Source organism: Lissotriton vulgaris, chromosome 3_1 (assembly GCF_964263255.1).
Source record: "Lissotriton vulgaris chromosome 3_1, aLisVul1.2, whole genome shotgun sequence".
Taxonomy (NCBI): domain Eukaryota; kingdom Metazoa; phylum Chordata; class Amphibia; order Caudata; family Salamandridae; genus Lissotriton; species Lissotriton vulgaris.
The window spans coordinates 590,955,183-590,975,400 of record NC_141689.1 but is presented as its reverse complement, the minus strand read 5'-3'; the positions used below and the strand labels follow the sequence as shown (position 1 = coordinate 590,975,400).

General features: G+C 47.6%; 1 protein-coding gene across 2 annotated transcripts in view; it reads right to left on the bottom strand.

Annotated features, from left to right (window-relative positions):
- RASA1 (RAS p21 protein activator 1) overlaps positions 1–20,218 on the bottom strand; it is a 926,777-nt gene that overhangs the window by 384,119 nt on the left and 522,440 nt on the right. For both annotated transcript variants that reach the window (XM_086960862.1, XM_086960861.1), the window contains exon 18: positions 13,695–13,837. In XM_086960862.1, the coding sequence (XP_086816988.1) occupies positions 13,695–13,837 (143 nt within the window). The remainder of the gene's footprint in view (positions 1–13,694; positions 13,838–20,218) is intronic.

Here is a 20,218-nt window from a genome sequence, read left to right as displayed (position 1 = left end):
TCGCCTGACGCAAAACTCTCCGCCCCCCCCCCTGATCTGTTCCCGACTTGGCCTTGCTCCATCCCCTCTTCCTCCGACCTACCATAAGGACTGTTCACACCCGCACCTTTCCACCCGAACTCCCAAGTTCCTCCAAATCCTACTGAGCTACCCAGAGAAGAGTACTCCCTACGTCAAAAGGGAGGGAGCTCCGACTAAGTAGACCACGAACTGTGTTAAATCCCAGAACGGTGACCTAGAACTCCACCAAGGGTCGCCCCCGAAGAAAAGATAAACAAAGTCTGTGGTTCTGCCCGCTACCAAGCACCTTGGAAGATGATGGAAGCAACAGGAAATGCCCACCACAGAGACTCAAGAAACGAACTGATCTCACAATTACCCCCAACGGCTCGATCCACATGAACATTTCTGTTGATAGGTAATCCAGGTGTTCAAACAGTGCCGACAGAAGACGACAAAAGGACAACGAAGAACTCTGATATTTTTACTGTATCTCCTTTCTCTCCCAAATCACCATTGGACTGACTATGCACCCACCGTATACAAAAAGGACTTATTTATATGATAATTTACCAGTTCTTATTCTATGATCTGTACCCAACACCCTCGCTACGTGATTCTAGTCTGATATTGCATTACGATGACTTTTTCCTGCAACCAACTTAACAATGAACCCGCCTACTGACTGATGAGATTTTTCAATATGATGTTTATAATGTGATGTTTACGTACAGTTCTTTCACCCAAGCCCCCTCTCCCTTACTTATGATCACTGCATATAGGGGTAGATAGGAAATAGGCCAGCAAGATGTCTTGGAAATGTTAAAGGGAGGACTGTGAAAAATAAATACAAACTTGGTGAACATTATCGGCGCCATCTTGCCCCTTTCCAGGCCCATTCGTGCGCGTAAACGGCAGCCATTTTGAGCACCATGGCCTCCCTGCCCCTCACTAATAGCCAGCGCGTCTCTCTCTCTCTTAACCTCGCAAGCATTCCCCCGCACGCTGACAACCCCCCCGCTCTCTCATGCTTTGGGTCATAAACCCCTCTTCAGCGCAGCTCCACCACTGAATCCCATCCTGTTCCCAGCGCGACACCTCCCTTCATTCCTTTCATGGCCTCAAACCCTTTTGATGCAAACCCCCTTTTCCTGTGTCCCCGTTTGTCTTCCTCGTTCCCAGGCTGCCACCTGACCCTGCGGATACTGTTTATTACCCCGTACAGTAGGAAGCTTCCCCTCCCCATCAAAAGACCCCCGAACCGATCAAAGCCCCCACCCCATGAGATCCGATCAACCCCACGCATTCCGTGAATCGGCGGAATGCCCTGCTGTGCGACCACCATCACCTGTTGTGACCGGGGTGGGGAATCCAACTGTAAATGTATGTGGGAACGGGTCTGGAGGGGAGATTCCGAGGATGTTCTTTCAAGTATTAAAATATTACGAGAATGTGTTATGTGCAATAAAGGTCGTAAACTCTAGTATAAGAGGCCCGGCCTCAGAGATGTGGTTAGAGCACCTCGTGACGATACTTGCTGTCTGAATTGATGTGTTCTCCTCCGGAGAGAATAAAATCCTCGTTTCCCGCCTTCCAGTCTCCAGCACCTGCTTCTTCATTGATTAATATTGGTGGGTCATAGAGGCGATACCGCCGGGCAACATAAAAGGGTCTTTGGTTACCGGTTGTCTTTGAAACCCTTTTTAACACGGGGAGCTCAAGGCCCAAGGCCTTGGCAGCCCTCATCAACACCACACTATAGGTTGCCCCCTCCTCCGAAGCCACGGTAGGAGGGGAGACAAAACCAGTGTCTGGAGAGGTGTCCAGGCCACTGGCCTCCCCAAGGTCTCCTGCCCAGTCCTCTTGAGACTGACACTCGTCGGTCAGAGGGTCCTCAGACCCCTCCCAATCCTCCATATCACCCATCTCCTGATACTCAGGGTTGTCAATCAATGGGGCCGGTTCGTAGAAGTGAAAATCTCCAAACGGCGTCGAAAGCGGTGCCCAGCAGCGCCGTTCCGACGTCAGAACCGGAGCAAAGGAGGGATCGGGGACGGCGCCGGAGGCGACACCTGACGGACCGACGCCGGGGGGTGGTAAGGTCCACCGGTGACGATGCAGAACCTGAAGAAGGTCCAGTGGGGTCCCTCGGTACCGGACCCGAAGGCGCCGTCAGGACCGCTTGACCTCGCGGCGCCGGGCCCGAAGGCGCCGGCGGTGTCGGGACTGTGGGGTCCTGCTGCGCCGGGCCCAAAGGCGTCGGCGGCGGCGGGGCCGAAGCCCCCGACCCGCTAGGGGCCGAAGCCCCCTACCCGCTAGAGGCCCCAGACTGGTCCGCTGGGCCCGAAGGCGCCGCGGAGCCCGTCGGAGGAGAAAGGGACCTCATGGCCATGAGGAAGCGCTCGATCTCCTCCGGCGTCGCGTCTCGCCCAGGGACCGGAGGGTGTGGGGCTGGACGCGACGCCCGCCACTCCGAAGGAGTGGGCGGTGTCACCCGAACCCCCGGCCGCATCGCGCGAGCGTCGGGGGCGGGGGGGAGTCAGAAGAGCGATGACGCCTCTTCGACTTCTTGTGCTTCTTACCCAACGACGACTTCGACCCGGAGGAGTGGTGCCGACTCCCGGAGCTCTGGTGGCTCCGTCCCCACGACCTGTCCCCGCGACCTGTCCCTCGATCTCCCGAGGGACCGGGACCTCACGCGGCGCGGGGCCGACTGCCGGAGTTTGAGTCGCTTGCGGGACCGCTCCCGCCTGGCTTTCGAAGAGAGGGCCCGGCAGTCGGAGCAGGCCTTGTCGTCGTGGTTGATGCCTAGACAAGTTAGACACAGGTGGTGAGGATCCGTGACCAACATTGTGCGGTCGCAATCTTCACAGTGCTTGAAACCAGGCATCCCTATGGCACCGATCGGAGTCGCAAGACTTCAAAAAATGATCAAAATGATCCCAAAAAAGTTAGTCAAAAATTGACTAGGGTTACTGCTTTTTCCAGATCTGCGCTTGCTGGCGCGGAAAAAAGAAGAACTGACGTCAGCACGCGGAGGCGGCGTCTAAGTACTCCGACGACGCCTACCGACATGCAAGGGTACTGCTACTTAAAAGTTTCCGGATCCAGTCTGACGCCTTGGGATATTCTAAGGTAAGGAACCTATCACTAACGTGTCTCTTTCAGATAAGGACCTTAATTAGTCTTTGTCACTGGGAATTTTGACATCCTCTATGGCCTTGACAATGCTGTGTTTGGGTTGTACGCCATTAGCCGATAACATATAACCTAAATAATCTATAGTAGTACAATTAAGTTTATATTTGTCAATGCCAAGGGTAACACCCTTGGACCTTAACAAATATAAAGCTTAGAACAGATGATTATTATGCTGACTTTGGTCCTCACCAAACACCAGAACATCACCCTGGAGGGCCATGACTCCAGGCATTCCTTTGAAAATGCTCTCGACTACCCTATGAAAAACGGCAGACGCAGAGGCAAGTCCGAAAAGGCATGCGCTTAAACTGAAAAAGTCCTTCAGAAGTAATAAAGGCAGTAAGGTGCCAAGACTCCATATGTAATTCAATTTGATGATTCGCAGATTACATATCAAGTAAACTGAAGAACTTGGCACCTTTGAGAGAAGAAGTCATCTGCGTGATATTGGGAAGAGGGTGTTGATCTATCCAAATATTTTTGTTTAGATCTCTCAAGTCTACACACATGCGTAAATTGCCATTAGCTTTTCTAGCAAGAATAGGAGACACCCAATCGGAGGATTGAATAGGTTTGATTACATCACTCGAACACAATCTATCCAACTCTTTTTTTAAGATCTGTTTGTAAAGCTAGAGGCACTCTTCTAACCTTGTGTACTATTAATAGGGCATTGTGTGTTAATTTAATCATGTGCTTAAAACCTTTGAAAAGACCCAACTCTTTCTTGAACACTTCTGGATATATTATACTTCCCAGGAACTCGGTTGGATATTTTGGACCTGGAAAAGGTCTTTCCTTAATTTCACCTGTTGAGAATTGTTGGGATCAAGAATGATACCAAGATTGCCTTGATTTCCCCATCCAAGAAGACATGCTTTGTCTTTCGTTACAAAAATACCCTTGGATTTACTATCTATGAATTCTATATTCACATTAAACTCACCAACAACATTGATGGGTTTACCACCATAACCAATGGGGCGTTCACAAGAACGATTAAGTGTTTGTTCGGAAAAATATTTTTTCCAGAGACCCAGAATCTGCCAACATTTGTACATTTACACCATTTACAACAATAGTACACAGGGGTCGTATAAACCCTTGAGAATTTACACCCCAAATACCATTGGAGCAATCCATGTCAACAATAATGAAAATTTCATCATCTTCACTGGATGAAGCATTATGCTCTGTTAAAGGTTCAACATTGTGTATTTTCTAAAATGGTCTATTTCCTTTTGAATTGCAAACAGTAGCAAAGTGACGATTGAACATTTGGTACATATTTTTCCAATGGTGGGGCATGATGGAGCATTGGCGTAATGATTAGTAATGCCACATCTGTAACACATTGGTATTTTTCCAGAAGTCGTTTAGATTGTTTCTTATCCAGATTCATTTTGGACTTGGAATCACTGGATTTTTTGTATTTTGATTTAATTGTGCACACATTTTGGCTCTTGGTATCAGTTACAGACATCTGTTCCATGTATGAATTGGTGCTTTAAATCCTGTGGCAATATCTAAAACTTTTTGTAAGGTTAGACTGGGCTTGGAGAGTAGAGCTTCTTGAACTTTTTTGTTGTTGGTCTTTTCAACTAATTGATCTTTGATCATTTCTTCTTCAAATGCTTTGTAATCGCTAGAAGAAGCAAGAATATGCAAAGCGCCAACGTAAGTAGAAGCTGATTCACCTTGTAATCGAATTCTCTTGTAAAATGTATGTCTCTCCATAGTTACATTCTTGCAAGCTTTGAAGCGATTGTCTAATGCTTTGATGGCCGTAACATATTTATTGATAACATTATCACCATCACTCAGTAGGACCGTGTCCTTGGGAACATGTTTTAATATATTTCGGCCTTCTGTGCCTAGACAATGTCTGAGAACTGCATATTTCTTTTTGGAAAAAATAGATTCTCCATCAATAGTTTCAAGATATGTTTTGAATCCTTCTTTCCATTTTTCCCTGTTTATTTCTGGAGAAGTCGGATTGGTTATGAAAGGTGCTGGTGGAAAAATAGCTTGATACATGGTGGATGATAAAATTAATGCAAAATATATTAAGTCGTGGTGTGCAAATCACCGAGATAAACAATGAAATGGGGAATGAATAAAATTATTGTTGGAATAAAACGATGAACAATGCTTGCTAAATAAGTTGTAAAGACAGTGCAAAATGAAAACGAACAGAATGTTAGTGTGAATTACAAAATGAATATATGATACACACTGTAAGGATGTGTGTGTCACCGATTAACAAGCACTTAGAGAAATGAAGCAGACCGTTTTATTGATTGTAAAATGGTGTGCTGATCACCAAAGATGCACCAGCAAAAATGCTGGGTTATGAAGTTAATAACGTTGCAGGCTATGGAAAATGCCCGATTTAAAGATGGCTGCTGGACGCTGCACGTGTAAATAACGTGATGACAAGGTGTGCGTGTCACCATGACCCGCACTTGGAAGAAAGTCTGTTTAATTATTAAATTATTACGATGAAATTATGCCAACCGTTGTGAAAAGGTGAGCGGGTCACCGTTTGACAAGCACATTAAACATTGGAAAAATATCTGTGACAGTGGCTGGTGTGCGTATCACTGTGTTGGAAATACGTTGTTATGCGTTACCATGGATGCCAATGATTGAGGAGGATATTCAAAATGGCCGCTTTATGTTGCACAACGACGTGAGATGCTGCTTGGCAACGACAAACATGTGGTGCAGCTTGGTAATATTCCGCGCGTGAGGGATTAGCGCATGCAGAGAACGCGTACACACTGAATAACCAACTCATGGTTTGAAGACTGACGTCATAGCAGGCTTGGATACTGCAGTTTAAGGAAAATATAAAATGTTGCCTCAGGGAATCCTCGATGGCGAAGAATTTCACACAAATTAGTGCTGCATAACAGCAACTGCACTACTCGGGGCCAACGTGAATGGAGGAAGCATCCTCGGCAACAACCATCGCATGCGTGGAAGTCTTGGTCCTGTAGACTGGTAGCCCGTCGCCAGTGTAAGGAAGATCATACGCAGGTAAAGTGAATAAATTGGATTTATTGTAAGATCAAAAGGACGGAAATAAAACAGACTGCTTTAAAGATAAAGATCTTCTAACTGCCCCAGAATCCCCCTCTTTCTAGATTCTTTTCCATTCTCTTGACGTACTAAGATTCTGGATGTTCAGAGAATGGAAAGAAGAACCCAACACATCTCATCTTTACACAGTGGAAAAACAGCATGAACAAACAAAATATACACAAGAATAACTAATAACAAATATTATAAAAAACAATCATTTGCAATGCAATAGGTCTCACATTTGCAAAAGTTTAAGCGATTGGCATTGTAAATGACAATGCCTTTTATTTATCTGCTTTGCTATTTAACTATCTAATCTATCTCTAGATTCTTTTCCATTCTCTTGACGTATGAAGATTCCGGACGTTCAAAGAATGGAAAGAAGAGCCCAACAAGTAACCACCACTGTATATTTTTTACAGTCTCCTCAAACTGGAATATGGTCAGGGAGGTCCCCTTGATGTAAGGTCCACTGGTATTTTAAATCCCACTGCACAGCTCGCATATGCCACCTGGCATGCTCGACCAAGATGCAGGAATTGATCAGTCACAACAGCCTCAAAGTTGAGCTTAATGAAATCCAGAACTGAGGCTAAAAGATCGAAATCAAAGCCTGAATGTCCTGGACACCATTTCTAGGGGAAAGGCACAAAACTGAACCATGTCCAGAATGGTTCACATAAAGGGGAACATCTGAGGAGGAGTCAGGAATTAAATTGGCACATTAATTCGCCATAGTCTGGACGTAGGTGACAACTTCCTGGGGCAAGCCTGCCTTCAACAGACTGTCATCGATGTAAGGAAAGACTGGCTCCCTGGCCTCCTAAGGTGTGCTGTCGCAACAGTCATCACTTTCGTGAACACTCAAGGGGCACAGGTTAGACTAAAGGGAAGCATCACGAACCACAGGTAGTGCTGATGGGCCAACAGGATGGTAATATGGAAATAAGCATCCTGCAGGTCTAACGCCACAGTCTAGTCTCCAGGGTCGAGGGCAAACAAGATATAGGCCAGGACGAGCATTTTGAACTTCTCCTTCCAGAGGAAGGCATTTATAGGGCGCAGATCTAGGATAGGCTGAAGATGTTAAGTCCTTCTTGGCACCAGAAAGTAGCAGTAATGACAACCATGCCCTACTTCTGGTGCTCGCACTCTCTCAACAGCCCCCTTGGCTGAAGAGGCTTGCACTTCCTGCAGCAAAATGGAGAGATAATCTTTAGTCAGTTGCTGGATTGATGGTGGAAGGTGCGACACGATAGAAAGAAAGGGTATGGCATAACAATTGCGGACAATCAGCAGATCCCACCAGCCCAACATGGTCGCTTGCCAATCCAGCTAGAATCAATGGATTCTGCCTCCCAATGGGTGGTTGTGATTCTGTAAGGGTACATTAAAGCGGTATGGCAAGTGAGGTGGTGTAGGAGTGAGGCTGGTACACGGAGCAGCATGCTGATTGTGTCAGAGGGGGCAGTGGGCAAATCTACTTCTTCAGCGAAACTGCTGGATTTCCTGCTGGTGTAAAACAGACTCGCAGTAGGGAATACCTCGTCAAGGCCACAAAAGAAATGCTGGAATTGTTGCATGGAGAATATGGGTTTAGAGACCCAGACAGCGAACGGTAGCTGTTCTCTCCTTGAAATGTTCAAGGACAGACTCTGTCTTGTCCTGAACAAGCGAGTCTGATCGAGTGGTATGTTCACTGGATGTCACAGAGAACCCAGATGAACACAGCTATACATAGCAACAAACGGCAAAAATGGTGCCTATAGCCCACCCAAAGGAGTAGGTGGCATCTAAGCCACAACAAATTGTGAACCGCATCATGACCATCGTGAATCACCTGCGAAAGAACTGGGAGATGGTCATCGGGTAGGACTTGTGCCACTGAGTCTCAAAGGGAGTGTGTATAGCTGCCCAACAAACAGAAGGTGTTGATTGATCGCAGTGCCAAAATAGCTGAGGAGGATAAGCGTTCCATGAAAGTCTCCATTCTGTGTGATTCCCTGTCAGGGTAAGTGGTGGGGATATTGTTGGGGTTGGTCTGGCTCATAAAAGCTGGCACCACAATGCTCTCCGGAGAGGGGTGCTGTGACATAAAGGGTGGGTAGTCAGGGGCAGGATGGTTGCAGCTAGTAGTCTGCTGGTTAACTGGAGAACCAAAAGAAGGCTTAGCCCAGGCCACTAGGTGAGTATTCCCCAAGGCTTCACTGAAGGGAAGCAGAGTCTCGGAAGCAGCCAGGCCAGGCTGCAGGACTACAGTAAAGACGTTTGCTTTTACCTCCATTTTGGGGAGGTAAAGGCCCAGAAATTCATCCGTGCTAAGAATAGCCTTGGCACAGGAGGCAAATTCTTATGTGTGCAGGCTAGGAGGAGAGAAAAAAGACTGTCTCAGGGCAAGTACGTTGTCCACTAGCCTCTTGCAAGCAATCATACCAATTATCTTTGAGATAAGGCTGACTAAACTCATTATCCTGGATGCAATCATTATCAGTCTATCCCAAAAAGGGAGTGTAAAGAATGTTGCCTGCCTTGTGGTAAGTAAGTGCAGAAACTTCACTCAGATTCAGTTGTGACGTCGGTCGAAGTCGACATTGGAGAGGACATTCCAGGCCACCTTTTTGTCTGGCAAGGCCTGCATCAGGGTCAATGTACCTGGATCTGGCGTGGTCGTCAGGGGCAGCATCGGGACTGGAGCAGAAGTGGCTCACAGAGACCAGGTGGTGCAGAAGGCAAACCAGCTGGCAGTAAATCAGATGGAAGGGCTCTCAGCTCCTTGGACCCAAAGGCGTACCAGAGGGAAGAAGAAGAGAACTAAAGAGTCGGAGCACAGCAGTGTGGAACTCTTCGATCTGACACCATGTGTCTGAAGGCCCTGGAAACTCGAGTTGTGCTGGGACCATCTTAAGAATCAGCTATGGAGTTGTCTGACATCGGGAACAGGACTGTTGGTGTCGCCCATGCGTTTCATCAGGATAGTAGAAACGGTGCAAAGGGAGCATAACTAAAGCTGCAATTTCTTAAGCACAGAAAGAAAGGAACTGATGTCAGCGGGCAGGAGTGGCGCTTGCATAGTGTCAGTGTAGAGTCACATGGTGCCACCTTCTGGAACAAAGAGGTACAATGGGCAAAGATTAAGTTTCGGCCTCCAGGGAGCATTCAAAAGATGAGGAATCTGTGACTAGAAGTCTCTATCAGAACAAGCATTGGCATAGCCAATAGGTCTCGCCTTTGGGACCTTATAAGTGTTTAGCCATGCAACAGTTGATGCTGTTGTACCAATGATATTGTGCTGCATAACTAAATACATATAAGGTCCCAGAGGCGAGAATTGGCTATGCCAATGCTTGTTATAATAGGTTGGTATAACTTGGACAAGGAGATGCATTGCTGACAATTTAGAAACATAGGGAAGTAGGCTTGGCGTTCCTTGCTACACAGTAATCTTTCTGTTCCATTAATCATTCCATCATTGAAGTTTAATGTTGTCATGTCAATATCAGTCTAACAACTAACAAGGGGCACAGAACGTCATGTGAAAGAGTGTTATACTCGGCCCTGGGGCATCTCAGGACAAACCCAATAGTTGTAGGGGGTTTAAGAATATGGAAACGTCATTTGCAATGGAAGATTTTTTTTAATTGTAATTACATTTATAGTGTTTACTACCCCTAACAATGCGTTTAATCTCTTCTTCAATGTAGTATGCCAGTGGGACCTCTTGGCTTTGAGAGCACTGACCCACAGCATTGTTAGTGAGTAGTGACCGATTACTTCCTAAAAGTAGCAGAAGCGCCTGTCCTCATTGAAAGTCACTGAATTATGCGGTTTAGATCAGAGGTTTAGTAAAGAACTCCAACAGCCAGCTGGCTCATCAATGGTGTCCGCCAACTATAGTCAAAGGAACTTAACTTCATACTTGCGTTCAACCATGCAAAGGGACGCTTCGTGGCTTCGACAGAAGAGTGAAGCGCTAAATAAATTATACAGTGATTAACATGGTTTTCTCCAGCCCTGCGTGAGGAAAAAAGCCACTGTAAAAAATTAGAACGCTGATGGCAACACACTTATGACCCAGAGGCCAAAAGTATCTACAAATCTGCTTTAAAATTTTTTATCAAATTAAAAAGGTCCACAATGAGAGACTTCTTCGCCTTACAAATCAAAAATGCAGAGAACTCGGCAAAAAGTATTTTTAATATTGTAAACGACTTTGTTAAGCCTCCCGCTATGACACCCCAGAACTTCTCTAGCCAGGCCTTATGTAACGGTTTGTCTGAGTATTTTCAAGACAAAATTGAGAAAATGACGTCCTCCTTTCCATCTGCTCTGACACCTGTTCTAACCCATCCCATTGCCAAGAACAAGAACCATATAACATCGTCATTGGTGGCTTTTAAAGATCTTACTACTGAGTCTGCATTTAAGCTGCTCACTCAGTGTAAATCCGGTTCCCCTTTAGACCCGGTCCAGCCCAAGGTCATGGGTAGCCTAGCTCCCCTTCTGACCGAACCACTCATTTCAATCTGGAACTCCTCACTGCATTCGGGCCAATTTCCGACTGCTTGGAAGGAGGCCATGCTAGTCCCCATCCTGAAGAAGGTGGATGCGGATCCGGCGCAATTTCGTAATTACCGCCCCATCTCCCTTCTCCCTAAACCAGCGAAGGTCTTGGAAAAGGCCGTGCAGCTACAACTTGCAGACTACCTGGAAACCAATTCTCTGCTACACGATTCTCAGTCGGTTTTCAGAACTGGTTTCAGTACTGAGACGGCGCTCCTAGAGGTCTCTGAGACTATTCGAGAGTGTGTGGATAGGGGCGAGGAGGCCATGTTGGTCCTCTTCGACCTATCCGCCGCTTTTGATATGGTGTCCCATGTGATACTATTGGATCGCCTAAGGCAGATTGGATTGGGTGGCTCCGCTCTGTCTTGGATCGGTTCCTTTCTTAAAGGACGAACGCAGAGGGTTCTTCTCAAACCTTTTGAATCTGAGAGTAAACCCCTGGTCTGTGGCGTGCCGCAGGGCTCTGCGTTGAGCCCACTGTTTTTCAATGTGTATCTTGCCCCATTGGCTAAGGTGGTGGAGTCCTGGGGGATCAGAGTGATCTCTTATGCTGATGATACACAGCTAGTGTTTTCTTTTAGAGATCACTCTGACTCCAGCTTCGCCAGTTTCCGCCACTGTCTTGGCGACATATGTTCCTGGATGACCTCTAACCACCTTAGGCTCAACACCGATAAGACGGAGGTCTTATTTTTTAATCAAAAAAACACTATACCTTCCATTTTGAGGTGGCCGACCGTGCTTAATCCTCCTCCCTGCCCTGTCCAAACAGTTTGCAATTTAGGCTTCCAATTTGATGATGTTCTCTCTTGTAAAGCCCAAATAAACAAGGTTACGGCAGCCTGCTTCGGGAAATTGCGCATGATGAGAAAGATCTTTCCGTACCTTCCTGTGGATGCCCGAAGAACGGTCACCCACGCCCTAATAACATCACATTTGGATTATGCCAACAGTCTCTATGCCGGGGCCCCTTTGTATCAAATTGAACGTCTACAGATCGTTCAGAACGCGGCGGCGAGGCTGATTGGTAATATCCCCTACCGTCAGTCGGTTGCATCCTATCGTAAAAAGTTGCATTGGCTCCCCGTCTCCAGGCGCATCCAGTTTAAGATGCTGACTCTTGCTTTTCGAGCCCTTAATGGGTCAGGCCCGTGATACTTGCGAAAGAGACTTGTACTCTCCCAATCGGTCAGATCTCTGCGGTCTAACAATCTACGTCTTCACACAGTCCCTCGGTTCCGCCGCTCCAGAATGGGCGGTAGAGCTTTCACTGTAATGACGGCCAAACTCTGGAACAGCCTTCCTCTAGATCTTAGGTTCACTCCTTCTGAACCTCTTTTTCGTAGCCGATTGAAGACCTGGCTATTCTCTACCTCATAATTGCCCTTTCCTTTTCTAGTCTGCAGTCTACAGCGCCGGGACACCCCCGTTGGGGGTAGCCGTGCGCTTTATAAGCTTCATAAATAAATAAAAATAAATAAAGTCCTACAGGCACCACAAGGAATGCCGCTCGAACACTGACGGTGTGCGGGAATAAGACGACAAGTGCCTGAATAACCCACATGCACTACTTCAATGAACTACAGCTGTGCCCAGTCCTTTGATTACCCGGTGCCCTGCCCACCCATGTCCTTACGCTGTGATGCAGGCGGCACAGCTGTGCTGCCAGAGCCCAAGCAGAGATGGTAGAAGAGAAGCAGAATGAGGCCTGGGCTGTGGGGCAGCAGCAGGGCCCGTGGGCCGGAGAGTTCCCGCATCTCCGAGGCCGGCAGCACTAACACTGGGCTAGATCTCCCTGTCTGTAAACACTGGTAGCTAAGGACAACAAATTCCCCCCGGAGGCGGTAGCAACAGAACAGTACTGCTTCCTGTCTTCTGTCAGGTGCAGAGGAACGGAGCGTAGCCGCCCAGCAGAGATCACATGCAGGCGAAGAGGAGGGGCTACGGAATTAGAAAGAAGGAACTAGAGGTGCAGAGCGAGAGTGGAGCAGTGCAGCAGGAGAAAGCGAGGTTGGCAGGGCTTTAAGTGGGCCGGGTCTTGGGCTCCCCACTCGGTGCAGAGCGAGGTTCAGAACCAAGAGTGAGGGGGGGCGGGGGGGAGGCACAGAAATGATGCGTGCGGGGGAGAAGGACGCAGAGAGGAGCTGTGGAAGAGGAGGAGTACTATAATTATGTGTTTACTGGCCCGGGAGTGGTGCGTGCATGTGTGAGGGAGAAGGATGCAGACAGGAGCCGCGGCAGAGGAGGAGTACTATAATTATGTGTTTACTGGCCCGGGAGTGGTGCGTGCGCGTGTGCATGCACGCGCAGTCTGATATTTTTTTTTAAGCACATACTTGTGGCACACCGCTGCGCACTCTGCAAGGTGAATGCCGCCACAAGCACGAATATGTGCTTCGAAAAAGATCTAACGACGGCTAAATGTCTCCTATGCAGTACATGCGCGCTGAGTCGGCGAGACCTATAAAACAATCTAAGGTATGGGCAGAAATAAAACAATCTTATGTAATAAAACTGTCCGGCACATGGATGGTTTCACGGGTAGGTATAACAAGTTATCTCAAAACTGAAATAGCATCTTTGAAAAAACATAAGCAATAAAAAGTAAATACTTTAACATTTATCATCCATTTATAAAAAATCGCCAAAGGAAAATAAAGAAAATTATCTGGTAAAGACCCAAGTAAAGCTAGATAATGTTCGATGTACAAATAGTACAGTTCTGTGAAATTATTATCCAATAAATGGTCATGCATATCACTACAAAACACAGAACAGACAATCAATCAGATTTGAATCATTATCTAGGTATACTACTCGCACAAACCAACAGGATATCTCACCTCACACGATTGTTTACTTTCCATGATCTTTAAAATAGAGTCCTTCAGAGCATGTTGAACAAAAGGTGTGGCTGTAGCTTTCATATATTGTTCCATAAGGGTGCTTGCCAATGTAGTAGCACGAAATAATGTTGTGGCTTCATCTAGAAAATAAAAAAAAAATATTTTAGTGTACGCAAATTATGTATCTTTTCTTTTACCTAAATTAGGTTAGCTGTCAATAACAGAATTAACCGGAAACCGTGTTTAAGCTAAGCGCCTTACCAATTAATTTTTTTGCTGTTGTTGCATAACTAGAAATTGTGACAAATGTGTAAAAAGTAGAAATTCTCTGAGATTTGAATATCCCTACGTTTTTTCCTTCTTTTTCTAGCGTGTACAGATTGTGATAAAGCAGCGAACATGCAGGAATTTCCGATAAGGGATATCAGATACACAATACAGTAAATACTTGCTGGAGTAGAGCAAAGATGTCCCCAGGCAAACGACCAAGAAAGGGTCGGTCTCTTTTCGACTTCTGCAAGTTCAACATTGGTGTGTCAGCTGCTTGCAGTCAGAGCATCATAAGCCAAGAACACATGCTCTGAACACAACAGATAACTCTCTCTAGGCAATTATGTTTATCACTGAAATAACACAGTAATCTTAGTTATAAACCTGCAGCAATGCAAAGGAAATTTCACAAATCACTATAAAACCGTGCCATATATTACTAGTCATACGAACCACAGCTAAAGCTTAGTCATAAAAACTCACTAAAACACTTCCTCAGCTAGGCTAAACACACTCTTTTAAACAAACAACTATCACCAACTTTATTATTTTTACGAACTTTGTTTTTACCACTAACACATCATTCACGCATAATTACTGACCACATTTCAAACACCACTCATCAAACTTAACTTCTGCCCGCTAACCAGGTGTAAGAAACTGGCTCCATACATACTGCACCGAAGTGAGGTACAGTGTGTATACAGTCCAAGGGTCTCCAGAGGGTAGGCAGAGGTTAAAGTTAGATAGAACCTTACTCTCTAAAGTGGTAGCTTGGTCGAGCAGTAAGGCAGTATCAGAGGACAGTGTACAGCATTTGATGTACACACTCAGTGAGCAAATGAATCCATGCACTCAAGAACTCTAGACCAATTGTTTGTATACAAAAATATACTGTTGTTTTATTTCTAGAACAAAGCAAGCCTGGTACAGGTAAGCATACAAATATTTTTCAGTAGTAAATTACTTGTATGAACACAGTTCAAAATTGCAGTGTACCTTGTACTGATTTTGCTTACAGTTTTAAGTAAGCCATTTGCAACACATTGCAGGTATAGTACATTTATTTGAATGTTTTTTTTTTAAGTAAAATGCAGTTCATTTTCAGATTACTTTTGCTAACATTGGATTGGATCCTAGATTCAGTGCTGGGAAATTTCCTGAAAACAGGTGAGTAAATGCGTTTTGGTTAAAGGTACGATTTTTAACTTATATTATTGTATTTCAAAAGTTGACACGTAACCTTTTCACATAGAACCATCAATGTTAGCCTATGGGAGGAAATCTACTTAGCAGGTAACTTATGTTATCAATACTTTTTCTTATTCAGTGCTGGATCCTAGATTCAGCACTGGAACATTTCCTGAAAACAGTTGAGAAAAATTAGTTTTTGTTATTCGGCTGATTTTTAAGGAATATTTGCAGTTGTCAAAAGACGACACTTAGAAACTTTTTGGGAGAAAAAGTGTCAATGTTATCCTATGAGGAAAAATTAGTTATCGGTTTCGAGGTAAGTAATCAGTCTTTTGAGTTAGGGTTCTGGGGTTAGACTCAGCGGTCTCCCAGGGACAGTGATGCACTGTTGTTGCACCCTCAGCAGCACAAGAGCGGCCGGGTGCAGAGTGTTGAGGCCCAATGTTATCCTATGGAGCATAGGGGAGGTCCGGTTGGTGGCTGCTGGCTAGCAGGCTACGGGGTTGTGGGAGCAAAGCTCCTAGGGTTAAGCTCAGGGCAAGTTGGGGACACAGTTAGCACAAAAGGGGCACCCTCAGCGGCACTAGGGCGTCCAGGTGCAGGGTGCTGTTTTGAGGTTGGGTGCCCTGTTGATTTCAATGGAGATTCTCCTGGACAAAGAAACACTGCAGGCTCAGGGACGAGGATCTTCCAGGAGTGACCACCACTTCGAAGGGGTAAGTTGGGATGTAGAGGGATGGTTAGGCACCGCTGAGTTCGGCACACAAGGCTGTGGGGCGTTGGGTGAAGTGGTGCCTTTGGATGTCGGATTTTTTTACCCGCTCTGGTTACGGTTGTAGGAAGGTACCTCCTGACTATGGTTGCCCCCAACTTTTTGCCCTGTGTTTTAGCTGGTTTTTGACATAGTCGACCTGGGGCCCTGCCAATCGGGACCCCAGGCCTACTGCTCTCTCTGTAAAATGGATTCCATGTACCTTAGGTGCATTTACCAATTGGTACTGGGCCACCTTATCAGACCCTGTAACTCAGGGCATAGGTGTACCCAGGGCCTACCAGGGGCTGAAGCATGTATTATGCCACCCCTGGCTGGCCTCCTAAATTTGACACAACTGGCTGCATGACAGCTGGGGCAAAGTCGTGTAATCACCCTTTGCTGTAGATATAGTATACCTATATCTAACCCTAAAATGGACACACAGATTCCTATCAGTCACTCCTATGGCAGGCCTTGACAATCCTGAAGGCAGAGTGCTTGGAATCATGTGAGATGGTGCTCTGGCATGAGCTGAGCCTGTCTGCAGCTTGCGGAACCAAGTCCTAATAGCTGTTCCATGATATCGCATACCATATACACTTAAGTGCATTATAATCCTCGCGGTTAAATGCTATCTTTGGTATTGCTTTATCAAAACATGTCGAGTAAGGTGTCATACGAATTGGAATACTAACCCCTCGCCAATTCTGGCGACGGGGTTAGCATTCCACCCTTTTAGAGGGACACGACATGTATGTAACTGTGAACCCCGGTTAAAGTTAAACGAAGCCTCAGCTCCACAAAATGGATGCTGCCACCACAGACACGAGTCTGACCCCCTGCAGCTGGGAGTCCTTCCAGCGAGGGGAGCCTGGACAAAGGGTTTCCGGTCGAGGGCGGTGCTAGCACCGTCCCAGACAGGGTTTTGTGTATCCTGGGTAGGCAGGGCTTTACAGGAAGGTGACTGCTGAGTGGCACCCCGGTGCTCACTACGCATAGGCCGGTCAGAACCAGTTCCAGGGGCACACCAGCCCCTGGCCTGGGGAAAGTCCGGCATGGCAGAGGGGTGTAACCACCCCCCTCCTAGTCCCACCCATAGGCAGGACCTAGTCACCGGGTCAGCCCCCTTTTTTAGTATAAAGATGGGAGCGGGCCCCCTGTTCAAATTAGATCATCTTTGGAATCAAGACAAGACTTTCTGCGAAAGGACATCAAGATTTCCTTCTTCAAGATTCTCCCTTGTGGCTAAGGAGTAGTCACCCTGCATCCGCAGGCACCATCCTAAGAAACACTGCGGTCTGCTGCAAGTCCTTCCTCCGGAATCCGACTGCCCAGCTCGACGAGACCCGGCTTCACTGGCACCTCTGACCTCTACTCACCTCTACAGCCAAGCTGAGAACCGTGAGTGCGACGAGACCTCGAGGGACCGACAATCGCCAAGACTGCACGACTTCTTTGCAACAAGCCCACCGTGTGCTCCACTGGTGAGTGCTTTGGGGTCCGAGAAGCCCCAACCTGAGCAGCTCCAGCACCGAAGATCAGCCCTCCAGCATCTCCACGATCTGCGTGGGGCCCTTCTGCTTTTGCCTGCTCACCGCGCTGTGTGGCTACTAGCCGGCTGGCTTGTGGCCTTCTTCACGACGCCCGACGACATCACTGCTGCTGGTCTGGTTGCTCCAGACTGGCCCTTGCTTCCTTCATCAAGAGAGGCACCCCGGACCCTCCTGGTCCCCTCCAGACGCCATTTTGAGTCCACCGCGTGGGCTTGAATTTGCCAAGGCTTTGTTGCCCAATCCTGGGTCCAGCGACGCCGACAGCTTCATCCATCGTGGGACAGCTCGCTCCTCCATCCTGGTCGCCGACAACGCCTCCTGGTCCGTGAGATCTGCGAGCACAGCGTCACCCACTCACCTAGTCGAGGTGGCTACCATCCGGTGCCCTCCTGGTGCCCACTGACTACTGGCTAGTAGTCTCGAACTTGGTCCCCTCTGCTTTCAGGTGTCATCCATCTTCAAGATCCAGGCTTGGATCACTTCGAACTCTCTTCACTAGTCGCCTGCCAGCATCTTTCTTCCAGGCTCCTGGTCCGTCTACGAGGATTCCCGACGTCTTTTGAGACATATGCAGCTGCAGCCCCTGGGCTAGGTAACTTCGGCATTTCGGTGCCCCAGCATAGCCTCACTATCCAAGGGTCAGAATCCACTTTCGTTTTCCTCCTACCAGGTCGGGTTCGCCCGAGAACACTAACTCTGTGAAATCTAGCTACCATAGACTTTGTCCCGCATCACGCGTGAGAGTGCACACTCTGCACCCGAGTCCCCTAGGCCTCCTAGAAGTAATCTGAAGATTCTATAGTCAAGACCTAGCGATTCCAAAGCCTATTAGTACTGTACTTACCTGCTAGTAATTTCGCATTCCACTTTCAGAGTATATGGTTTTCCGTGCCCCTCGGGCATTTGTATATACTGTGCTAACTTAAGTATTTTCGTAAGAGTTTTGTTTTGTGCTTAGTACCCTGTCCTCATAAAGAGTACAGGGCTGTTGTGATTTTAATAAATACACTGTTTATTTTCATAACACTTGTGTGGTGTCCTTTCACTTGGTGTTCAAGGGGTATATGTGTGGTATAACAGCTGGCTTAACACGCCCTCTCGAGTCTTTAGCCTTAGACTGCTCGTATCCATGCTACTAGGATAGCTGGTCTATAAGGTTGACTTACAACCAATCATCAATAAGGGTTGCTGGACTGATACATAGTGTTCACTAGAATAGTGAGCACTGCATATCAGGCCACCTTCTCACAACGGTAGGGGCGGGGGGACCTCTGGGTTGAGGCTGCGGGCATCATCTGGAGGCTTGAGGCAGGCCAGGGGTTGCCGAATCTCAGGTTAGGAACGCCGGGGGGACCTCCTTGTGGTGTTTTCCACTCAAGCTCGGGCCGGGATCGGCAGGTGCAGAGTGGGCTGGATTCGCAGTTCCTGGCTGGTACCAGAAGCTGCAGTTTGAACAAATCTGGTGTTTACGGGAGAAACAGCTTGGAAAGTGAATGCAGGCAGGTCCTCTTGGGTTTTTGAGGTTGATGGCCATTGGACACGCTGGGGTTTTGCAGGAGCAGGTTCGAGGGGAGACAGGCCAGTAGGGTTGGGGCCAAGTCAGCGGGCGTCGTCCTCTTGTTAGCTCTGCACGGCTTCTCGTCCTTCTTTTCTTGTAGTTGCTGGATCTGAGGAAGGAAGGTTCAGAGTGCCCCTAAATACAAAATTTAGGGATGTTACAGGTAGGTAATGAACAGGGGCCTATGGTTCCCATCCCTGGGGTGGATACACCCCCTATTCTGCCACTCTCCAGTGGGAGGGGGCAGGAGCATGTCCCTCCATCCTAAAGATGGCAGGGACTCGAGCTTGTTCTTCACCTGGCCTCCCCCACCTTAGGGCTGGAGTTGGCAGAGGTGGGCACACCTCTCTTCCTCACTTTGTTTTTCCCCCCGGGTCTCCTGCTTAAAGTGGGGGGTAGAACCAGTGGGGACCAGTTGCTGAAAGCAGCAAATGGTGTGGAGAAGTGTGGCTCAGGGGTTAGAGGCGGCAGACCCGGAAGCTGAGATCGGCCCTGGACCAGGGTTCAATTCCCCGCCTCGACGGGGCTTGGGCTCAATAATTCCACGGACTCGATAATTCTCGCTCCGGTGCCTACTCGACTCACGGGTTCACACTCTGCGACTCTGGGCAATAGCTTGCTTAATCTCCACAACGGCCCCTCGCGGCGGGATGCCTGGCTTTCACCTTGTGGATACCCTGCCGGGGTTATCTCACAGGGGAATACCAGGACGGGTTCTCTAAGCAAGCGCTTAGATGCCTGCGATGTGGGTGGTTTGCGCTATATAAATACATGTACATGTACATTTACATTTACACAAAGGCAGTATGTCTTCGAAGCTTCTCCTTCGTGAACCCTGCCCATCCTGGGGGAGGAGGCTTGGCACCTCGTCCCAGGATGTGCATTTTTTCAGGCACCCGAGAGCACCAAGTTCTTGACCCAGGGGTCCAGAAACTGGTGGTGGCAGCCTAGGCAGCCACTCAGTCAGGTTACTGGGAGTCGGTTGGGTGGAAGCTATCAAATCTGAGGAGGGAGTTCCTTGCTATAGGTTTGTAAAAAGTGGTGATTGTTAAGCCGTCTTGGTCTGCTTTGATGTTCAGGTCCAAGAAAGCCAGTTCAGTTGGGCTGCTGGTACTTGTGAAGGCAGTGTGCGAGTGTCAGGGTACATGGCCTCTAAGGGTGGCACAATAAGTGCTGCAGCCCTTCTCTGGTC